The following is a 17,689-nucleotide window of genomic DNA, read 5'->3' on the forward strand; positions in this document are numbered from 1 at the left end:
AATTGTGTTGGGAGTTTGGTTCTGTGTGCAGGAAAAATGTGATGATTTGCATTTAGAGACATGGTACAATTAAACTCTTTTTAAAATCATTTAGATGCCTCCCCCAGTGCGGAATGTTATGTCATCAATGCCGGTTCTCCCCAGGCCACCAATGTCTCCTGTTATCAGATTAGCACCTGGACCTGTTCTAACAGCTCCCATGCCACCTATGATCCCTGGACCTCGAATCAACGTTGTGCCAATGCCTCCATCGGCACCACCAGTTTTAACTCCACGCCCACCACCAATGGTGGTACCAGCAAGTAAAATTATTTAAAATATTTTACAGTTTTACACTCTAGATCGATTTGTGAATATGAATCCAAACATTTTGTTGTTTGTTTCTCATTCAAAGTTTCCAACTAATACTTGCACATGTCCACATAGGAACTTCTTGGCATTAATAATATAGTTGACTGACATTGGAACAGTATCTTCATTGCATCTCTGAAATTTATGGAATGGAATAGAAGAGACGCTATTTTTGGTCTTGAGCAGCAACAAGAAGGAATATTAACCAATAAAAAATAGATTTTCATTTTATTAAGAAATCCTAGAAATCTGTTGTAAGGTGTCAGCTATGGGGCAGTTGTTGACACACTCATCTCTTGAGAATTAGAAGTCCCATTGCTGAATCTGAATCAAATTATCCAGACTGACGTTAGGAAAGGGAGTTCTTCATTTTTGGAGGTGCTGTCCTTTTGATGGTGGGATAGATTTGGAATTCATCTGCTCCCTCAGGCAGGCATGAAAGATCCCATGGTAACTTTTGAGAAGATTAGCTGGGGAACTATCCTGATGTTGTCAACATTTTCTGTCCTGGCCAATATTTCCTGAAACAAAGTATCTGATTGCCATTGCCACTTGTAGGCTTGCCATGCATAAACATGCTGTCACGTTTCTGACGCTGCCACAGTGACTACACAGTCAATTAGTACCTTTTGAAGTAAAATGCTCCGCACATCCTGAGGTTTTTAAAGGTAATATACTACAGGATAATTGTTCCTTCTAATGTTTCTTACAGTAAGTTAGAGAATGCATTGTTTTGAGATTGGGGTTATTACACCATGTAATACATAAGTGCTAAAATGTATTTTTCTGTCCCTCTCAGGTGACATTGCTCATATTCATGAAATTGATGTTTTGATAAATTAATGTTATTGCTATAACTAGTTAGAGACAATGCACTGTCTGAGTTTTGACTTGCAGTTGGCTAGATTTCATGATTACATATAGCACATTGTATTTTACAAAATGCTTATTTAAATTTTGTTTTAATATATTAAAAAACGTATGTTTCAAAAAAAAAGGACATTGAAGTTGTAAAGTGACTCCTTTGTTTCTGTTACAACCAGCATTTGTACCTGCACCTCCAGTGGTTCCTGCCCCAATTCCTTCTTCACTTCCTCGTCCTCCACCCCCACTAGATGATGAACCAGCAGCCAAAAAGATGAAAAGTGAGGAAAATCTTATCCCAGAGGAAGAGTTTCTACGAAGAAACAAGGTATATTGTACTTTTTAAAAACAAAGTTAATAATGTTTGCTTCATTTTTAAGGACATGTTGAGACATGTTTTTTGCTAAATGAGCTAGCAAATGCTTTGTTTGCATTGTTTTATCCAACCAGCTAACAACAAAATGTTATTTGAATTCTCAGCAAATTTGAGCCCTTTTTGCAGCTCTCTAATAGGGTTTCCTGCATTAGGGAATGACGTGTAGCCTAAATATATTTATGAATCCATAAACAATATTAAAAAATTTAGACATGGTTACTTTTTAATCAAAACATTTTTAATTTTATAAAAGACATCTTCAGATCTTACATCATATCTGACTGCATGTACTGAAACTGGCCTGTTATGTTGGTCTCTTATGCTCACCTCTCGTGTCATGTTGTACTTCAAATATTTGCTCAGTTTTCTATTACAAGGTGAAATTATCTCTACTTCTAATACTTTTTTGCTAAAGCATTCCATGCTTTTAACAACACTGCATGGATAAACTTCTTCAAAATTCTTCTGATAACTTAGAATGGTCATCATTTTAACAACATAGGCTCAGTGGTTAGCACTGCTGCCTCAGCGCCAGGGGCTCGGGTTTGATTCCAGCCTTGGGTAGCTGTCTGTGATGAGTTTGCACATTCTTCCAGTGTCTGTGTGCGTTTCCTCCAGGTGGTCTGGTTTCTTCCCATGATCCAAAGATATGCAGGTTAGGTGAATTGGCCATGCTAAATTTCCCACAGTGTTCAGAGATGTGTAGTTTAGGTGCATTAGTAGAGTTAGGTTAGGTGCATTATTAGATAATGTAGAGCAATAGGGTAGGGGAATGGGTCTGGGTGGGTTATTCTTTGGGGGATCGACATGGATTTGTTGGGCTTGTTTCCACACTATAGGGATTCCTAAACAAAAAACTTTGTTAAATCCCCTTTTTGTTGCAGTTCAAATGATCAGTAGTATCTCAAATCACACTCTTCCTAACTGTAATTTGCCATCCCTACCTTAATTTTACATTGTTCACATTCTGTGGGTTTCACGGCATTTGTGTTGGGAAACTGCACTCTACACTTGCTATGGCCTAAACAAGTTTTGAAGAAATTGATTATTTTCATTTACTTAGTTGTCTGCTTATCTAATTATCTATTTAGAATGCTGTTGGTTTTGAGGTTTCTCTAGTTACATTTGTTCTTTCGCCATTTAGGTACTATAACATTGCACTTTTTCTTTCAACATTTATTCCAACATTTACAAACTTCCTTTCCACAGTTTATTTTTATTTTTGGTACTTGCTTTCGGGTTATTGTATTACATTTAAGATGAACAATTTCTCAAAATAATATAAAATGTGCATTACATGTATATTTTTGGTGTTGCTTTTAACTAGATGTGCAATGCTTTTGCTTGTATTTCAGAAAGTAAGTTAGAGATCTCACACCAGGTTATAGTCCAAAAGGTTTATTTGGAAGTACAAGCTTTTGGCGCGCTGCTGCTTTGTCAGGTAGCTAGTGACTAGCTACCTGACAAAGGAGCAGCACTCTGAAAGCTTGTACTTCCAAATAAACCTTTTGGACTATAATCTGGTGTTGTGATTTTTAACATTGTCCGCTGCGGTCCAATACCAGCACCTCCACCTCATGCCTTTAGAAAGTAATGCATTTCAACAGAATGTAAACAATTTTATTTTAATAAAGCAAATTTGCACATTCAAATGTGATCACTTATTTTGCTTTAAGAGTCCAGTTACCGTCAAGATACAAGTCCCCAACATGCAAGATAAATCGGAATGGAAACTGAATGGCCAGATCCTTATTTTCACCCTTCCTCTAACAGATCAGGTATGGGTAAACTATGAAATTGTAAGGTATGAATGATTAACAATATGGATTCAGTATAGCAAGATAATATGTTAAAAATGCTTTGGAAAGGGGAAAAGAAAAGGCTTGATGTTTCAAAGCTATCACTGCCACGTGCAGTTTCCCCTGTCATTCATGTGGTCCAGTTACACGGTATTTACAGTTCATAAAGGGATTATTTGATCCAATAAATCTAATCTGTTGGCATTTATGCTCCACATGAACATCCTCCCATCCTAATTCACTTAAGCCTATGGATACGTCCTTCTGATCCTTTCTGTTTGTCATACCTTTCCATCTGCCATAGAGTCATACAGCATGAAAGCAGACCCTTTGGTCCAACCAGTCTGTACTATAAGTAATCCCAAGCTAAACTAGTCCCACTGTCTGCTCCTCGCCCATATGAACCTTTCCTGTTCATGTACTTATCTAAGTGTCTTTTAAACATTGTAACTGTGCCTGTATCCACCACTTCGTCAGGAAGTTCATTTCACAAATGAATCACCCTCTGTATATAAAAAAAGTCCTCTAGTTTTAAAAACCCCCATCCTAGGGATAAAGCATCTACATTAACCCCTCATGACTTTCTAAACGGATATAATGTCACCTCAACCTCTTATGCTCCAGTGAAAAAAGGTCTCAACTTATTTAGCCTTTCTTTATAACTCAAACCTTCCATATCCAGCAACATCCTGGTAAACCTCTTCTGAACCCTCTCTAGCTTAATAATATCCATCCTATTAACAGGCTTTGAATGCTTTTTTGTTAAACTCCTCAACTAGTATTTTGTACTTCAACTATTTAGTAGCAAATTCCACATTCTAAATATTCTGTACAAACAAATTTCTTCTGTATTCCTTACTGGATTGCTTAGACCATTCAAAATTGGCTTCATCAGTCCTTTACATGAGCTTTGATATTGTTTTTTAACTTGATTTCAAGTATTATTGAGATTGATCCACAAATTGTTTCTTTTAGGTATCTGTTGTCAAGGTGAAAATCCATGAGGCTACAGGAATGCCAGCTGGTAAACAGAAGCTTCAATATGAGGTATGTAAGAAATGTACAAAATCCAGCAGTAATTGAGAGAAAATGTTTCTAGTAACACTTAAGTACATGCTTCAGTTTCTACTGTTACTTCTGGAGACATTTTGCCTTTGTATAATGTTTAAAATTTGGTAACTTGTGACCATCAGGTAATAACTTATTCTATCTATTAGGGGTCAGTTAGCTTAGTTCACCGGACAGCAGGTTTGTGATGCACAGTATGAGAGTTCAATTCCTGCACCATTCCTGCCATGAAGGACTCTACTTCTCAACCTCTCCCTTTGCCTGAAGCAAGGTGACCCTTGGGTTAAACTGCCATCAGTTAACTCAAATGAGAGAACAGCCCTATTGTCCAGTTGGACAATGGCGACTTTACCTTTTGTAAAAAAAAGTATATGTGTGACATATACTGTGATTCAAGAGGAAGGAAGTAATCTCTCTATTCTGTTGACTTAGTGTATAATATTGCCCAAGCTTCACTTGCATTTCAGTTGATCACATTTTTTGTGAACTTACCCTAAAAAGTGATTAGTAGTTTGAAGTGGTTTTACTGTTGTTTGCCTCCCATTTGAATTGTTGGAGAGTTTATAGGTTTTCCTGAAATACAGCTAGTAGTAACTAGTAACACAGTACAGCTGAATGTTATATAAATTGTGTTGAAATAAAGAAAATTTTGGTTTTTTTATAAAAAAACTCATTGCAGTCTCTCTCTTTTTAATTTTAGGGCATCTTCATTAAAGATTCAAACTCTCTGGCCTACTACAACGTGACTAGTGGTTCAGTCATCCACCTTGCCTTCAAAGAACGAGGAGGTCGAAAGAAGTAGCATCTGGCTGCAATTAGAACTATCTTTTTACATCTGAAGGATTGTGAATTTAACTATGCGTTCTTATGGTTCAAAACATTATAAATTAACTTTTTGAACATGGAGTTCAGACTTGCAGTATCTTTTATTTAGAATGCAACTGTGTGAGTTATATTAGAAAAGCTTCTGTGTCCAAGTTAAAGGACATTTTTCAAAAAAAAGTAAAAGTTCTGTTTCTTTTATTGCTTGTAATTCATTCACTTTGGTAGACGTCTGTAAAAAGGTCTGTGGGGAAAAAAAAGAGATCCAACAAAATTTGGTGTTCTGAGGAACTGCATTCACAAAACCTATGTTGGTTAAATTATCTTTCCAGCTCCTTATGTGGTTATTTCATTAGCTTTCTATTGAATCATTTTAATAAAATTGTCAATTTTTGTGTCTTTGGACTTTAATTTTAAATGATTTTTTTTACTTTGAGATGCATCTTTAATTCATCCATTTAAAATTCTCAAATCATTCAGTGGTAAAATCCAATTGCTATTTATATTATTCCAGACTCTCTCTCTGTCACTACTCTATCTGCAACATTATTCCACATATTGTTCACTCTGTATGAGTAAGAATTTCTTGATATTAATCTTAAAATTACTTTTTACTAGTTTGACTCTGTCTCCCCTATTTCTCTCCAGTTTAAAGTAATATTCTGATTTAATTTCTATACCATTAACAAACTTAAAAATATACTTCAACTAATTTTATCCTTGTTTATTGTTATTACCAAGGCAAGAGGAGTACGTTGTTGGCCCAGCTGTACTGGTCATAATATACAACAAATATTTTATCCAATTTACTGAGATGGCTAATTAATTATTTTATCTCTCTTTAAGGCCTTCAAGTTTTATAAGAAATGCAAAATTATTGGTTAATAAAGCAAAACTTTGCAAATGAAGTTGCAAAACTGATTAACACATACATTCTGTAATATGGAAATATAAATGTTTATCTTTCTAAATCACCCAAAACATACATGCACTATACCAGGCAAGGGGTAAGAAAACAGATTTCTCTACAGGGATTGGCTTTCAGGAGAGAAAAAAACAATTTAGCCAAGAAGAGGAAAAAGATCAGGTATGTTTTTTTTTCATCTAGTAGTCTGATACTCCTAGACAGCTCATCAAACTGGCGGTTGTCTTCAAAGTCTTGATAGACATTGCTTGATCAGGAAATACAGTATTGAGAAGTTCCTTAAACAATCCATCAATCTTCCAGAAGAACAAACAGTTATCACCAGATCTGGGTTGTAGGGATACATCAGGGCCCAATAACCAGGGTTCTGGGCGCACTTGTGCTTGGGTGGGCCTGGATAATGAAAGTACTGCACTCTTGATTTCTTTCACCTTGAACTGTTAACAAGGATTCTTTATCCATAAGTGTGAGAGATCAGCTGGACAGCCTGTTTCTCACAAGCTTACACTCCAGCTGAAAACTATAAGACAAACACTGCTGAAACAGCCCCTAGCAGAAAATCTCCAGTTTAATAAAAAGCTATCACATGATTCCTAATGCGATGTAAAATGAATGGTAATATACATTTTAATACAATTTATTTTAGAGTTTGGATTTTGTACTAGTGGCATGTTAGTTTAGCATTTAATGATTAACTTGTAGGGACTGTTTGATTATTTTTAATCAGTATGAGAGTGGAAGTCCCTGTAGTAGTGATGGGAATCTGTTTGCATTGAAAGGTAATTTGTTGCAATTTATGCATTCATTCTTTAAATGTGAACCATTGCCTATCCACCATCAACTCCTTTTAAATAGCTACCCAACCCACCATTGCCAGTTAGTGACACTTGTAGTTTCCTTTAATTAGGTTGAGGACTCTAGTTTTGAATTTGACAACTTCATTCTCCATCTTAATGAAGAATTCTATCATATTATGGTTGCTTTTTCCCAAGTGACCCCACACAATAGCATTGTTAATTAATCCTTATTTCACAGTACCCAATCTAGGACAGCCTGTTCATTGGTTCCTCAATGTATTCGTCTTAAAAGCTGTCATGCACACCCACTAGGAAATTCTCCTCTATCATTGGTAGTTTAGTTTGTCCAATCTATATGTAAATTTAAAAATGCCCGTGGTTATAGTTGTATCCTTAATAATGCATCTCTGAATTATTGCTTAGTGTCTTCCCTTACGTTTCCACTGCTCTTTGGCCTTTGGACAACATCCAATAATATTTCCTCCACCACTACATATTTTTTAAGCCAATATCTTTCCTATTTCATTTAATTCTCTTACTAACAATGCAACTGCACATTCATGTTTTTATTGCCAGTCCCTTCTAAAGAATGAATATTCCCCTCCATCATAAGTTCAGAAGTGGGGTTCAGCACCATTCAAGACAACTTGAACATTGACTACTTCAATATCTAAATGCTGTAGTCAACATCTGGACAATATCCTGGCTTGGGCTGACAAGTAGCAAGTAATATCCTTGCCACACAAATGCCAGACAATGACCACCTCCAATTGGAGACAACCGAACCACTATCACTTGATATTCAGTTACATCCTTGAGGTTACCATTGACCAGAAACTCAACTTGACTTGCCATATAAATAGTGGCTATAAGAGCAGGTCAGAGGCTAGGAATATTGTGGTGAGTAACTCATCTCCTCCCTCCCCAGAGCCTGTGTACCATCTACAAGGCACAGGTCAGTCCTTACTTTCCTGGTTGGGTCTAGTTCCAATAACACAAGTTTTGACACCATTCAGGACAAAGCACCCTACTTAATTGGTACAATATCCACTCCCTCCACTGATCTTCAGTAGCAGCAGTGTGTGCTATCTACAAGATACACTACAGAATTTCATTAAAGATCTTTAAACAGCAGCTTCCCAACCCACAACCACTTTCCTCCAGGATGAAGGCAGCAGATACTTAGAACACTACCACCTGCAACTTCTGTAAGCCACTCACCATCCTTTGGAGTGGCCGTGGGTATGTGCACCAAGCTGGGAAGATGATTTGCAAGCATTTCATCCCCTGTCTAGGTGACATCTTCAGCGCTTTGGAGCCTCTACTGTGTCTTTTATTTGGAATTTACTTGGTTCCATTCCAGCTGCTTCCAGTTGCTAGTTCCGGTTGTTTGTTATAGTGGCCGGTGTATTGGGTCTAGGTTTATGTGTCTGTTGATGGAGTCTATGGATGAGTGCCATGCTTGCAGAAATTCTCTGGCAGTCCTCTGTTTAGCTTGTCCTGTGATTGTTGCATTGTCCCAGTCAAATTTGTGGGCCTTGTCTTCTGCGTGTATGGATACTAGGGACAGCTGGTCATGACGTTTCATGGATGTTGGTGTTTGTGGATGCAGATTGCTAGTTGTCTGCCTGTTTGTCTATATAGTGTTTCATGCAGTCCCTGTATGGAGTCTAGTAAGTTACATAAGTCTTGCCAATGATGGGTATAGGGTCTTTTGTTCTGGTGAGTTGTCTGAGCGTGGCTGTCTGTTTGTAAGCTGTCATGAATCTGAGTGATTAGAGAAGTCTGGCTGTTAGTTCCGAGATGGTTTTTAAGGTAGCATGGCTAGTGTATTGGGTCATGGCACGCGTTGCGTTGTTTGTCCGCTAGGCATGCCAGGATGAAGTTGCAGGGGCTTCTATTCTTGGTGAAAACTCTGTAGAGGTGTTCTTTTCAGAGCTGGGGGTGCTGCAATGTGCTTTAGCCCTTTTGAACAAGGTCCTAATGCTGTTTCTCAGGAGTGTTTGGGTGTTTCCGTTGCAGTACAGGATCTGGTCCATGGGTGTAGCTTTTCTGTACACTCTTGTAGTGCATTCACCATTCTATGTTCTTTCTACCATCACGTCCAGGAACGGGAGTTGATTGTTGGTTTCCTTCTCTTTTGTAAATCTGATTCCTGTGAGCATGATGTTGATGATCCGTATGTGTTCTCAATTTCTGTCCTCTTAATAATTACAAAAGTTGTCGTCCATGTTATCTGATCTCGAGTTGGATTTGAGGGAGGGCTGTTTGTTCCAGTCTTTGCATCACTACCAGAATAGGCAACCGGAAGCAGTAGGAATGGAACCAAATAAATTCCAGAAGAGAAGGTACAGCAGCGCTTCACAGGAGGCTCCAAAGCACTGAAGATGTTGCCTAGATAGGGGACGAAACATCTGCAAATTATCTTCCCAGCTCAGTGAACGTACCCACAATCATGGCAATCGACACCCAAGCTACAAATCTTTACACAAACCTTGAATCCTTTTTGGAAAGACATTACCATTTTTTTGTTGCTGGGCCAAAATTCTGGAATTCCCTCCCTAAAGGCATTGTGGGTCAAACTACAGCACATGAACTGCAGCAGTTCAAGACAACTCACTACCACCTTCTCAAGGGCAACGAGGGATGCTCAATAAACGCTAGCGAAACAGCAATACCCATGTCCCACAAGTGAATTAAATAAAAAAAGTTCCGTTCCCATCCTTGGTAACCCTGCAGCCAGGTCTCTGAAATCACAACTACATCATAACCACTTATGTCCATTTACACTGCTAATTCACACCTTATTGTGAATGATCCTTCACATTAAGATACTGTTGTTTTGTTTATTCTAGTTTTCAACTATATACAAACGCCTTAAAATATATTAAATTTAAAAAATTATTTTGTGGGATTTAGGCACTGCTCGTAATGTCAGTATTTGTTGCCCATCCCTAATTGTCCCTTGAACCGAGTGGTTTGCGTGACCATCTTGCTTTAAAAAAAATTAAGAGTCAATCATATTACTTTGGGTCTGGAGTCACATGTGGACTAGACTAGGTAAGGACAGCAGGTTTACCACCTGGGGTTTTATGAGAATTGATACTAGTTTTATTGTCATTGTTCTGAAGGCAATTTTCAATTCCAGAATTATTAATTTTATTAGATCAATACAAAATAACGGTAGGTTGACAAACATTTAAAGAAATACAATTTAGTTTGGGCAAAAGGACAAGGAAGTTTGATTATGTAAATTATTTGGGTGTAAATGGCTTACAGTGTAATAAAATTCAAGTCTTATTGGCTGCCATCCATCCCAATGCCTTGTCCCCTCAATCCAGCTGGAGACCGTACTTCTTGCTAAATAAGGGCATAACCCATTTATCTCAGTCATATGAATTGCAGCAACTCCTAGACAGTAACTATGTATCCACCCTGTGCAGCTCTCTCGAGCAGAATCTGTGTCTAGCCTAGTAATAGTTTCTTCAATATTTCTGCATATGCTCTGTTTTGAAAAATTTTGAACATCAGTTTGAGAAATTCTATAAAGAAGAAACACATAGGAGGCAAAGATGATGAGAGAATTGATTGGAAGGGAAGTGAAAAATAATTATTTCCCTTCACCATCTAGTTTAAATATGAAGGGTTGTCATTAGACCATACCCCAATAAGATGCAACCCCTTCAGGAATAGAGATAGGTAGGGGTGGGGTAAATTAGGAAGAGAACATGGGATGTTATACCTCTGCAAAATAATGCAGTGGTTTGAAATTCAGCTGTGTGTGAAAACTTTCCATTATGTACAAGGTAGTCTTAAATGAACCATATGATTAAGCTACATTTAGTTCCTGTTATTAGTAAGAGTGTCTTCACACATCACTGTCTGAATAATTAAATAATTGAACAGTAACTCAGTGAAGTAGAACTGATAATACTTTTTTTAGATTTGTTTAAAAATGTTAAAATTGATTCACATTCCCTCAGTATCCTCCAAACTGATAAGCAAGTGACTTGTTCCTAGATTTTTGCCAATGTACAAGTATTAAGTACTTGGATACAAGCATAACTAGCTCAAGTAACTCATAGCACTATTTGAAACCACCCTTTGTGAGACAGCCAAAATACCAATATCTTTTGGGTATTAGTTTACAATGTGAAATCACTGCTACATCAATTTTATTACTTCAGAAAGTGTTGTGAGATGATGTTTGAAGTGTAGTCAAATGGGAAAAGCAGTATTGTTTTGGTAATGTGAAACAATCTCCATAGGCTTTTTTCTTCTAGTCTATCATAAGAGATGTCATTGTAAATATACAATGGGAAAACCATTTAATTTTCACACTTAAGATGCTTACATTAGTGACTGGCAGATAAGATATGTGTATTAAACAATGAAAGATCATATCCTGTGTAGAACCAAGTCACTACGCTAACTAATTTTCAATTTTTGATTGTAATCATTACACTTTGTTTAACAAGTTGTGTATGCATTAAATGTAGAATTAACACCTACCAACGCATTAAAAGAAAATAATATGAAAAAAGTTAGAAATTACATAATTAACCAAAATTATTAAGTTTACAAAAAAAACCTGAGCATCAAGGGAAAACAAGTGCCTTGAATGCCATCTGAAGTCTTGCTTTATACTTAATACCTTTTTGAAGTTTTCATGTTAGAGTTTTACAAGAACAGTTCATATTTTCCATGATCTTTGCCAAGCTTCTATTATGCATTTTAAGAGACTATTTTAGAACAACACTACATCAGGTATAAAATAAGAACTACAGATGAGAGAAAATTAGCTTTATTGATGAAACACAGAGGGATAACACTCCTGAACACATTTGTAATGAGACACTTAAAAATATTAAGCAGCGTCTGTTGTCTTCTGGTATTATAAAGAAAAATCATGAGAAGGAAAGAAAGAACATTTCACCATTTTCCTTGATCTTCTTGGCAAGAACAGGCTCATTTGCATAGTTGGCAGTGGATTAGGAAGCAGACAACAGGCTCTGGTCCCAACTATACAGTTTCTTCCTTTCCTGAAATAGACTGTATTTTAATTTCTTTTTCTAATAATAAGTTCCTTTATTTTGGCAAGACTTATTTAGGCATGGCCAGCTGGGTTTTAATCAAACAAACCAAAGCTCATATCATCATCCGATTGCTCAGACTTCCTTCTTTAGCTTCTTCACTTTCACTTTGACAGCAGCTGCAGCAGCCTCAACCGCAGGGGCCACAAAGGCCAACAAATCAGCCTGGAGGGCCTTCACGTTTTCAGCTAATGGGAAAAAGTAGTCTGTCTCTAAAGCAATAGTCAGCACCATCCTGTAGCTGTTGATGGTGGAGTATGGTACAGAGGCAATGACTGGATAACCAATTTGCAGGAATACACTGATCACGTTGCAAACTCTATTCAGGAAACATTTCTGCAGAGTTTCTTCAGTGATATCCAGGACCTCAGGGTTGTGACACACTGCCATTGTCATAAACTTGCATGATCACCAAGATCAGAGGAGAAGGGAGGGATGATCAACATGTTCAGCATCACTGGCTCCCAGCTTGTTACTGACCTTGATGAGTTGTACATCACTCAAAATTTCAGTGGGAACTCTGAAGATCTTAGTGATGACACCCAAAGCCTGAAAGAAAGACATCTTTGCAGGATCTAAACCTGTGCATTGACATGGCACAGTAACTTCACAAGGGACAATGGCACCAGCATGTAAAGCAGCTGGGACTCTGTTGGATAGCTGTAGGTCACAGATATGTGGCAGAAGCTTTCCTAGAGCAGGATTGTTCTCCAGATGGCCTCAAATGGCTTTGCATATCATGCTATTCTTGTCCATCAGCGCAATAACCTTACCGCACAGCAATATCGGATATACTGCATCTGTCTGGATCCATCATTTTCTGTACCAACAATTGAACATTTTGGATAGTCATCCAAAAATTGAAGTTTTCAAAAAATAGTTGGATTTCCACATAGTTCTGTCTTCCCTGGGCACCTTTACGTGTTTCCAAAGATTGCCATAGACTAGTTTAAAGACAGGATTTTACTTTAGCTCTGGACAGAAATATTTTCATAATGTGGCTGTTATTGTTGGAATTTCCTGCAGGAGGAGCCAAGTCCAAAGCATAACTAAAATATAATTTGTCAAACTGTTAATTATTTCTGTATATTCAAAATAAAGCTCAGCACTTATTTTTCCAGTTAATAGCTCATTATTCATGAAAATAATTCATGTGATTATAAGCAAGGATTGGTAAAAGCCAGCGGACAAACCTAATTACACCATACCACTGAACCAAGTAGAAGCTAATTTAGCTTTTTCACAAATCCCTTAGCCCTATCTTTGCAGATAATTTCTCTAATACTAATCTGCTTCCATGCTCTTCTGTGTTCTCTGTGTGCCTTGGTCCCTTGGCTCCTATGCAATTGGCTGAGCTTTTAGATGTCTCAGCTGGGTGCCAGGAGCCAAGGAAAGTGATGGCCTTGTCTAGTATTATCATTGGACTCTTAATCCAGTGACATTAGGTCAGGTAATGCGCTGGGAACCAAGGTTCAAATCCCACCATAGGGAGGACAGAGAAATTTGAATCCAATAAAAATCTGAGATCAAAATTGTGGAAAACCTCTTTTGATTCACTATGTCCTTTACAGAATGGAAATGTGCCATCCTTACCTGATCTAGCCTACATGTGATTCCAGACCCACAGCAATATGACTGACTCTTAACTACCTGCAGGGTAATTAGGGATGGGCAGTAAATGCTGGTGATGCCCACATCCCATAAACAGATAAAGAAAAGTCTGTCAATACCTTTCAAGTGGCAATTTCTTCCACAGGAATATATATCAGTAGTTATTCAAAACAAATAGCTTCATAATGGCTGACCCTTTGATTTCTTCCATGATTTCAAAAGAATAGATTTAGACATCCTAGACTTTTCATAGTTCATTAATTTGCTTTGTTCCCTCTGATGGAGCACTTTCCAACATTGTTTTGTCTTTTCAGTACCGCAGATGTGATTAGCTCAGTTTCTAGCATATTATAAAGTTAAAATATTTATGTTATAATGTAATATTTTCAACATTTATCTTTTAAGTTAGAAAGGTACTGGCAATAAATATTAGAACTGGCTACCTTTTTAAAGCATGAATTGCTGAAAATAAAACAGTGTTTTGCCTTTCTACATTGGTTTGCCAATTTTAGAGAGGAAGGGAATCCAGTGGTGGAATTCTTCCCTGCACTGCTCAATTATTCCTTCAATGGAATAGCCAAGACTGAGAAGGGTTGCCATCCTTTGGGGATATCATGAAACAGATCCGTCTAGCTTCCCTGTTTCTGAAGGCGGTGTGATCAAAGGAACTAGTGAAGGAAAATAACACAGGGAAAGTCAAAAAAACAGAAACAGCTATGCAGGTTTTTAAAATATATTTCTGTGACTAATATTTACTGCATATTTATCACAACTTTGAGATTTGATGCAAAGATTTATTTGAAGTATTTGGCTTTAGAATTCAATGATTAAGATTAATATGACTTCAAAATATGGCACAAAGTAAATGTGTTAAAATTGGTAATCATACTTCTAAATAACATAAGATGTATTATGCTGAAAGCAAGCAGGCAAATTAGCAATGGTGCACTGACAATATGTAAGTGAATAATTGCAAATGTATATACCACAAACACACTGTATTCTCTATATTGTCTTTGTTTAATTTCTTATCAATCATGTAACAGTACTGTTCTGATTCATATAATTCACAGGAAGGCAAATATTTCTGCAATTTGGAATTAATCATTGATCATAAAGATCACTTTCACTCAAGTACCTTAACATTTTTCTTGCTAACCACACATTCTTTATTCAGTATAAGCTCAATTTTTTTCCAGAATATTATGGATGAAAGTAACCATATGTTACACAAGAGGATATAAGAGCAGAATTAGGCCATTCAACCCATCAAGTCTGTTCCATCAACCAATCATGGTTGATAGGTTTCTCAACCCTACTCTCCTGCCTTCTCCTGTAACCCTTGATCTCCTTGCTAATCAAGAACCTATCTATCTCTGTCTTAAATACACTCAATGAATTGACCTCCACAACCCTCAGCAGCAATGAGTTCCACAGAGTCATCACTCTCCTCATGTCAGTTCTAAAGGGGTGCCTCTTCACCCTGAGGTAATGCCTTCGGGTCCTAGTCTCTTCTACTAGTGGAGACATCTTTCCCACATCCGCTCTAATTAGGCCTCTCAGTATCCTATAATTTTTAATCAGACCCCCACCTTCATCCTTCTGAACTCCATGTACAGACCCAGAGTTCTCAACCGCTCCTCATATGACAAGCCCTTCATCCTTAGGATCATTCTTGTAAACCTCCTGTGGCCACCCACTAATGCCAGCACATCCTTCCTTCGATAAGGGCCAAAACTACTCACAATCTTCCAAATATAGTCTGAATAGAACTTTACACAGCCTCAGCAGTACATTTCTGCTCTTCCATTTCTGCTAGCCCTCTTGAAACGAATGTTAACATTGCATTTGCTTTCCTAATTGCCAACTAAACTGCATGTTAACCTTAAGAGAACCCTTAACTAGAACTCCCAAGTCCCTTTGCACTTCAGCTTTTCAAAGCCTTTCCCATTTAGAAAATAGTCTATGCTTCTATTCTTCCTACCAAAATATATAACCTCACACTTTGCCACATTATATTCTGTCTGCCACTTCTTTATCCACTCTCCTGGCCTGTCTAAGTTCTTCTGCAACCTCCCTGCTTCCTCAGCACTACCTGCCTCTCCACCTATTTTTGTGTCATCTTCAAACTTAGCAATAATTCTCTCAGTTTCTTTGTCCAGATGGTTAATGTATAACATGAATAGTTGTGGTCCCAACACTGACCTCTGCGAAACTCCACTAGTCACCAGCTGCCATCCTGAAAAAGACTCCTGTATCTCCATTCTATTTCTGCCAGTCAGGGAATCCTCTAACCTTGCCAGTACCTTGCCCCTAACATCATAAGTCCTAATCTTATTCAGAAGCATCCCGGGCAGCATCTTGTCAAAAGCCTGCTGGAAATTCAAATACATCACGTCAACTGGCTCTCCTTTGTCTAACTTGCTCATTACCTCTTCAAAGAATTCTAACAGATTTGTCAGGCATGACCTCCCTTTGACAAAGTGGTGCTAATTCCGTCCTATTTTATCCTACACTTGCAAGTATTCTGCAATATTATCCCTTAAAAATGGACTCTTAAACTTTTATCAATGACTGAGGTCAGACTAAATGGCCTGTTTTAGTTCAGATTACTGTTCATAGACTTCAGTTCTGCATTTAACATTATCACCTCTCAGCACCTGATTGGAAAACTGAGTCTGCTGGGCATAAATACCCCCCTTTGTAACTGGATCCTGGACCCTAACTGGAAGACCTCAGTCAGTCCAGATGGGAACCAGCATCTCCAACACCATCACAGTGAGCACGGGGGCCCTCCACGGCTGTGTGCTCAGTCCACTGCTGTTCATCCTGATGCGCAGATCGAATCACATCATCAAGTTCGCTGATGACATGACTGTAGTGGGTGTCATCAGCAGGAAAGATGAATCAGCGTACAGAGAGGAGGTGCAGCAACTAATGGACTGGTGCAGAGCCATCAACCTGTCTCTGAATGTGGACAAAACAAAAGAGATGGTTGTTGACTTCAGGAGGGCACAGAGAGACCACTCTCTGCTGGACATTGACGGCTCCCTTGTGGAGATCGTGAAGAGCACCAAATTTCTAGGCATTCATCAGGTGGAGAATCTCACCTGGTCCCTCAACACCCGCTCCATAGCCAAGTAAGCCCAGCAGTGACTCTACTTTCTGTGCAGGCTGAGGAAAGTCCACCTCCCAACCCTCCATCCTCACCACATTCTACAGAGGGTTCACTGAGAGTACCCTGAGCTGCTGCATCACTGCTTGGTTCTGGAATTGCACTGTCTCGGATCGTAAATCCCTACAACGCATGGTGAGGACAGCTGAGAAGATCTTCGGGGTCTCTCTTCCCTCCATTACAAACATTTATACCACACATGCATCCGAAAGACTAAGAGCATTGTGGAAGACCCCACCCTCACTCAAACTCTTTTCCCTCCTGCCATTTGGCAGAATATACCAGAGCATTCAGTCTCTCACAGCCAGACTATGCAATAGTTTCTTCCCCCAAGCCGTCAGGCTCCTTAACACTGTATGATCAAACTCTTTTCCATCTGAAATTCTTTGCATGACATTGAATTGCTGTGAGAACAATGTCTAATGATTATCATTTTCTTATACGCTGTAATTTGTGTGTTTTTCACTTCTATGCACTTTATGCTGCCTTTGTATGTTCTAGTAGCTTGTGCTGTCCATGTAGCATCTTGGTCCTGGAGGAATGCTGTCTTGTTTTTACTGTATCAGTTGTAAATGGTCAAAATGACAAATAAAAGCTACTCTCCTCTACACTACTATAGTTTCTTGTCTTCTGCTTGCCTCCCTTCTTAAACAGGGATGTTATATTAGCCATTTTCCTGTGTTCTGGAACCTTCCCTGACTCCAGTGATTCCTGAAAGATCACCATCAATGCCTCCACAATATCCTCATCTATTTCCTTCAGAATTCCAGGGTATAATCCATCTGGCTCGGATGACTTATCCACCAGC

The 17,689-nt window shown here is 38.2% G+C and overlaps 1 protein-coding gene and 1 pseudogene across 1 annotated transcript in view; one reads left to right on the top strand and one right to left on the bottom strand.

Moving 5' to 3' along the window:
- The window catches only part of sf3a1 (splicing factor 3a, subunit 1), a 42,554-nt gene extending 36,863 nt beyond the window's left edge, over positions 1–5,691 (top strand). Inside the window, exons 12-16 of the mRNA XM_043715664.1 lie at positions 95–302; positions 1,395–1,543; positions 3,268–3,369; positions 4,366–4,437; positions 5,159–5,691. Of these exons, the coding sequence (XP_043571599.1) occupies positions 95–302; positions 1,395–1,543; positions 3,268–3,369; positions 4,366–4,437; positions 5,159–5,260 (633 nt within the window). The 3' untranslated portion in view covers positions 5,261–5,691. The remainder of the gene's footprint in view (positions 1–94; positions 303–1,394; positions 1,544–3,267; positions 3,370–4,365; positions 4,438–5,158) is intronic.
- Positions 5,692–11,790: 6,099 nt separating this feature from the next.
- On the bottom strand, positions 11,791–13,729 carry LOC122562644 (annotated as a pseudogene).
- Between the last annotated feature and the right edge of the window lie 3,960 nt (positions 13,730–17,689).

Source organism: Chiloscyllium plagiosum, chromosome 25 (assembly GCF_004010195.1).
Source record: "Chiloscyllium plagiosum isolate BGI_BamShark_2017 chromosome 25, ASM401019v2, whole genome shotgun sequence".
Classification (NCBI taxonomy): Eukaryota; Metazoa; Chordata; class Chondrichthyes; order Orectolobiformes; family Hemiscylliidae; genus Chiloscyllium; species Chiloscyllium plagiosum.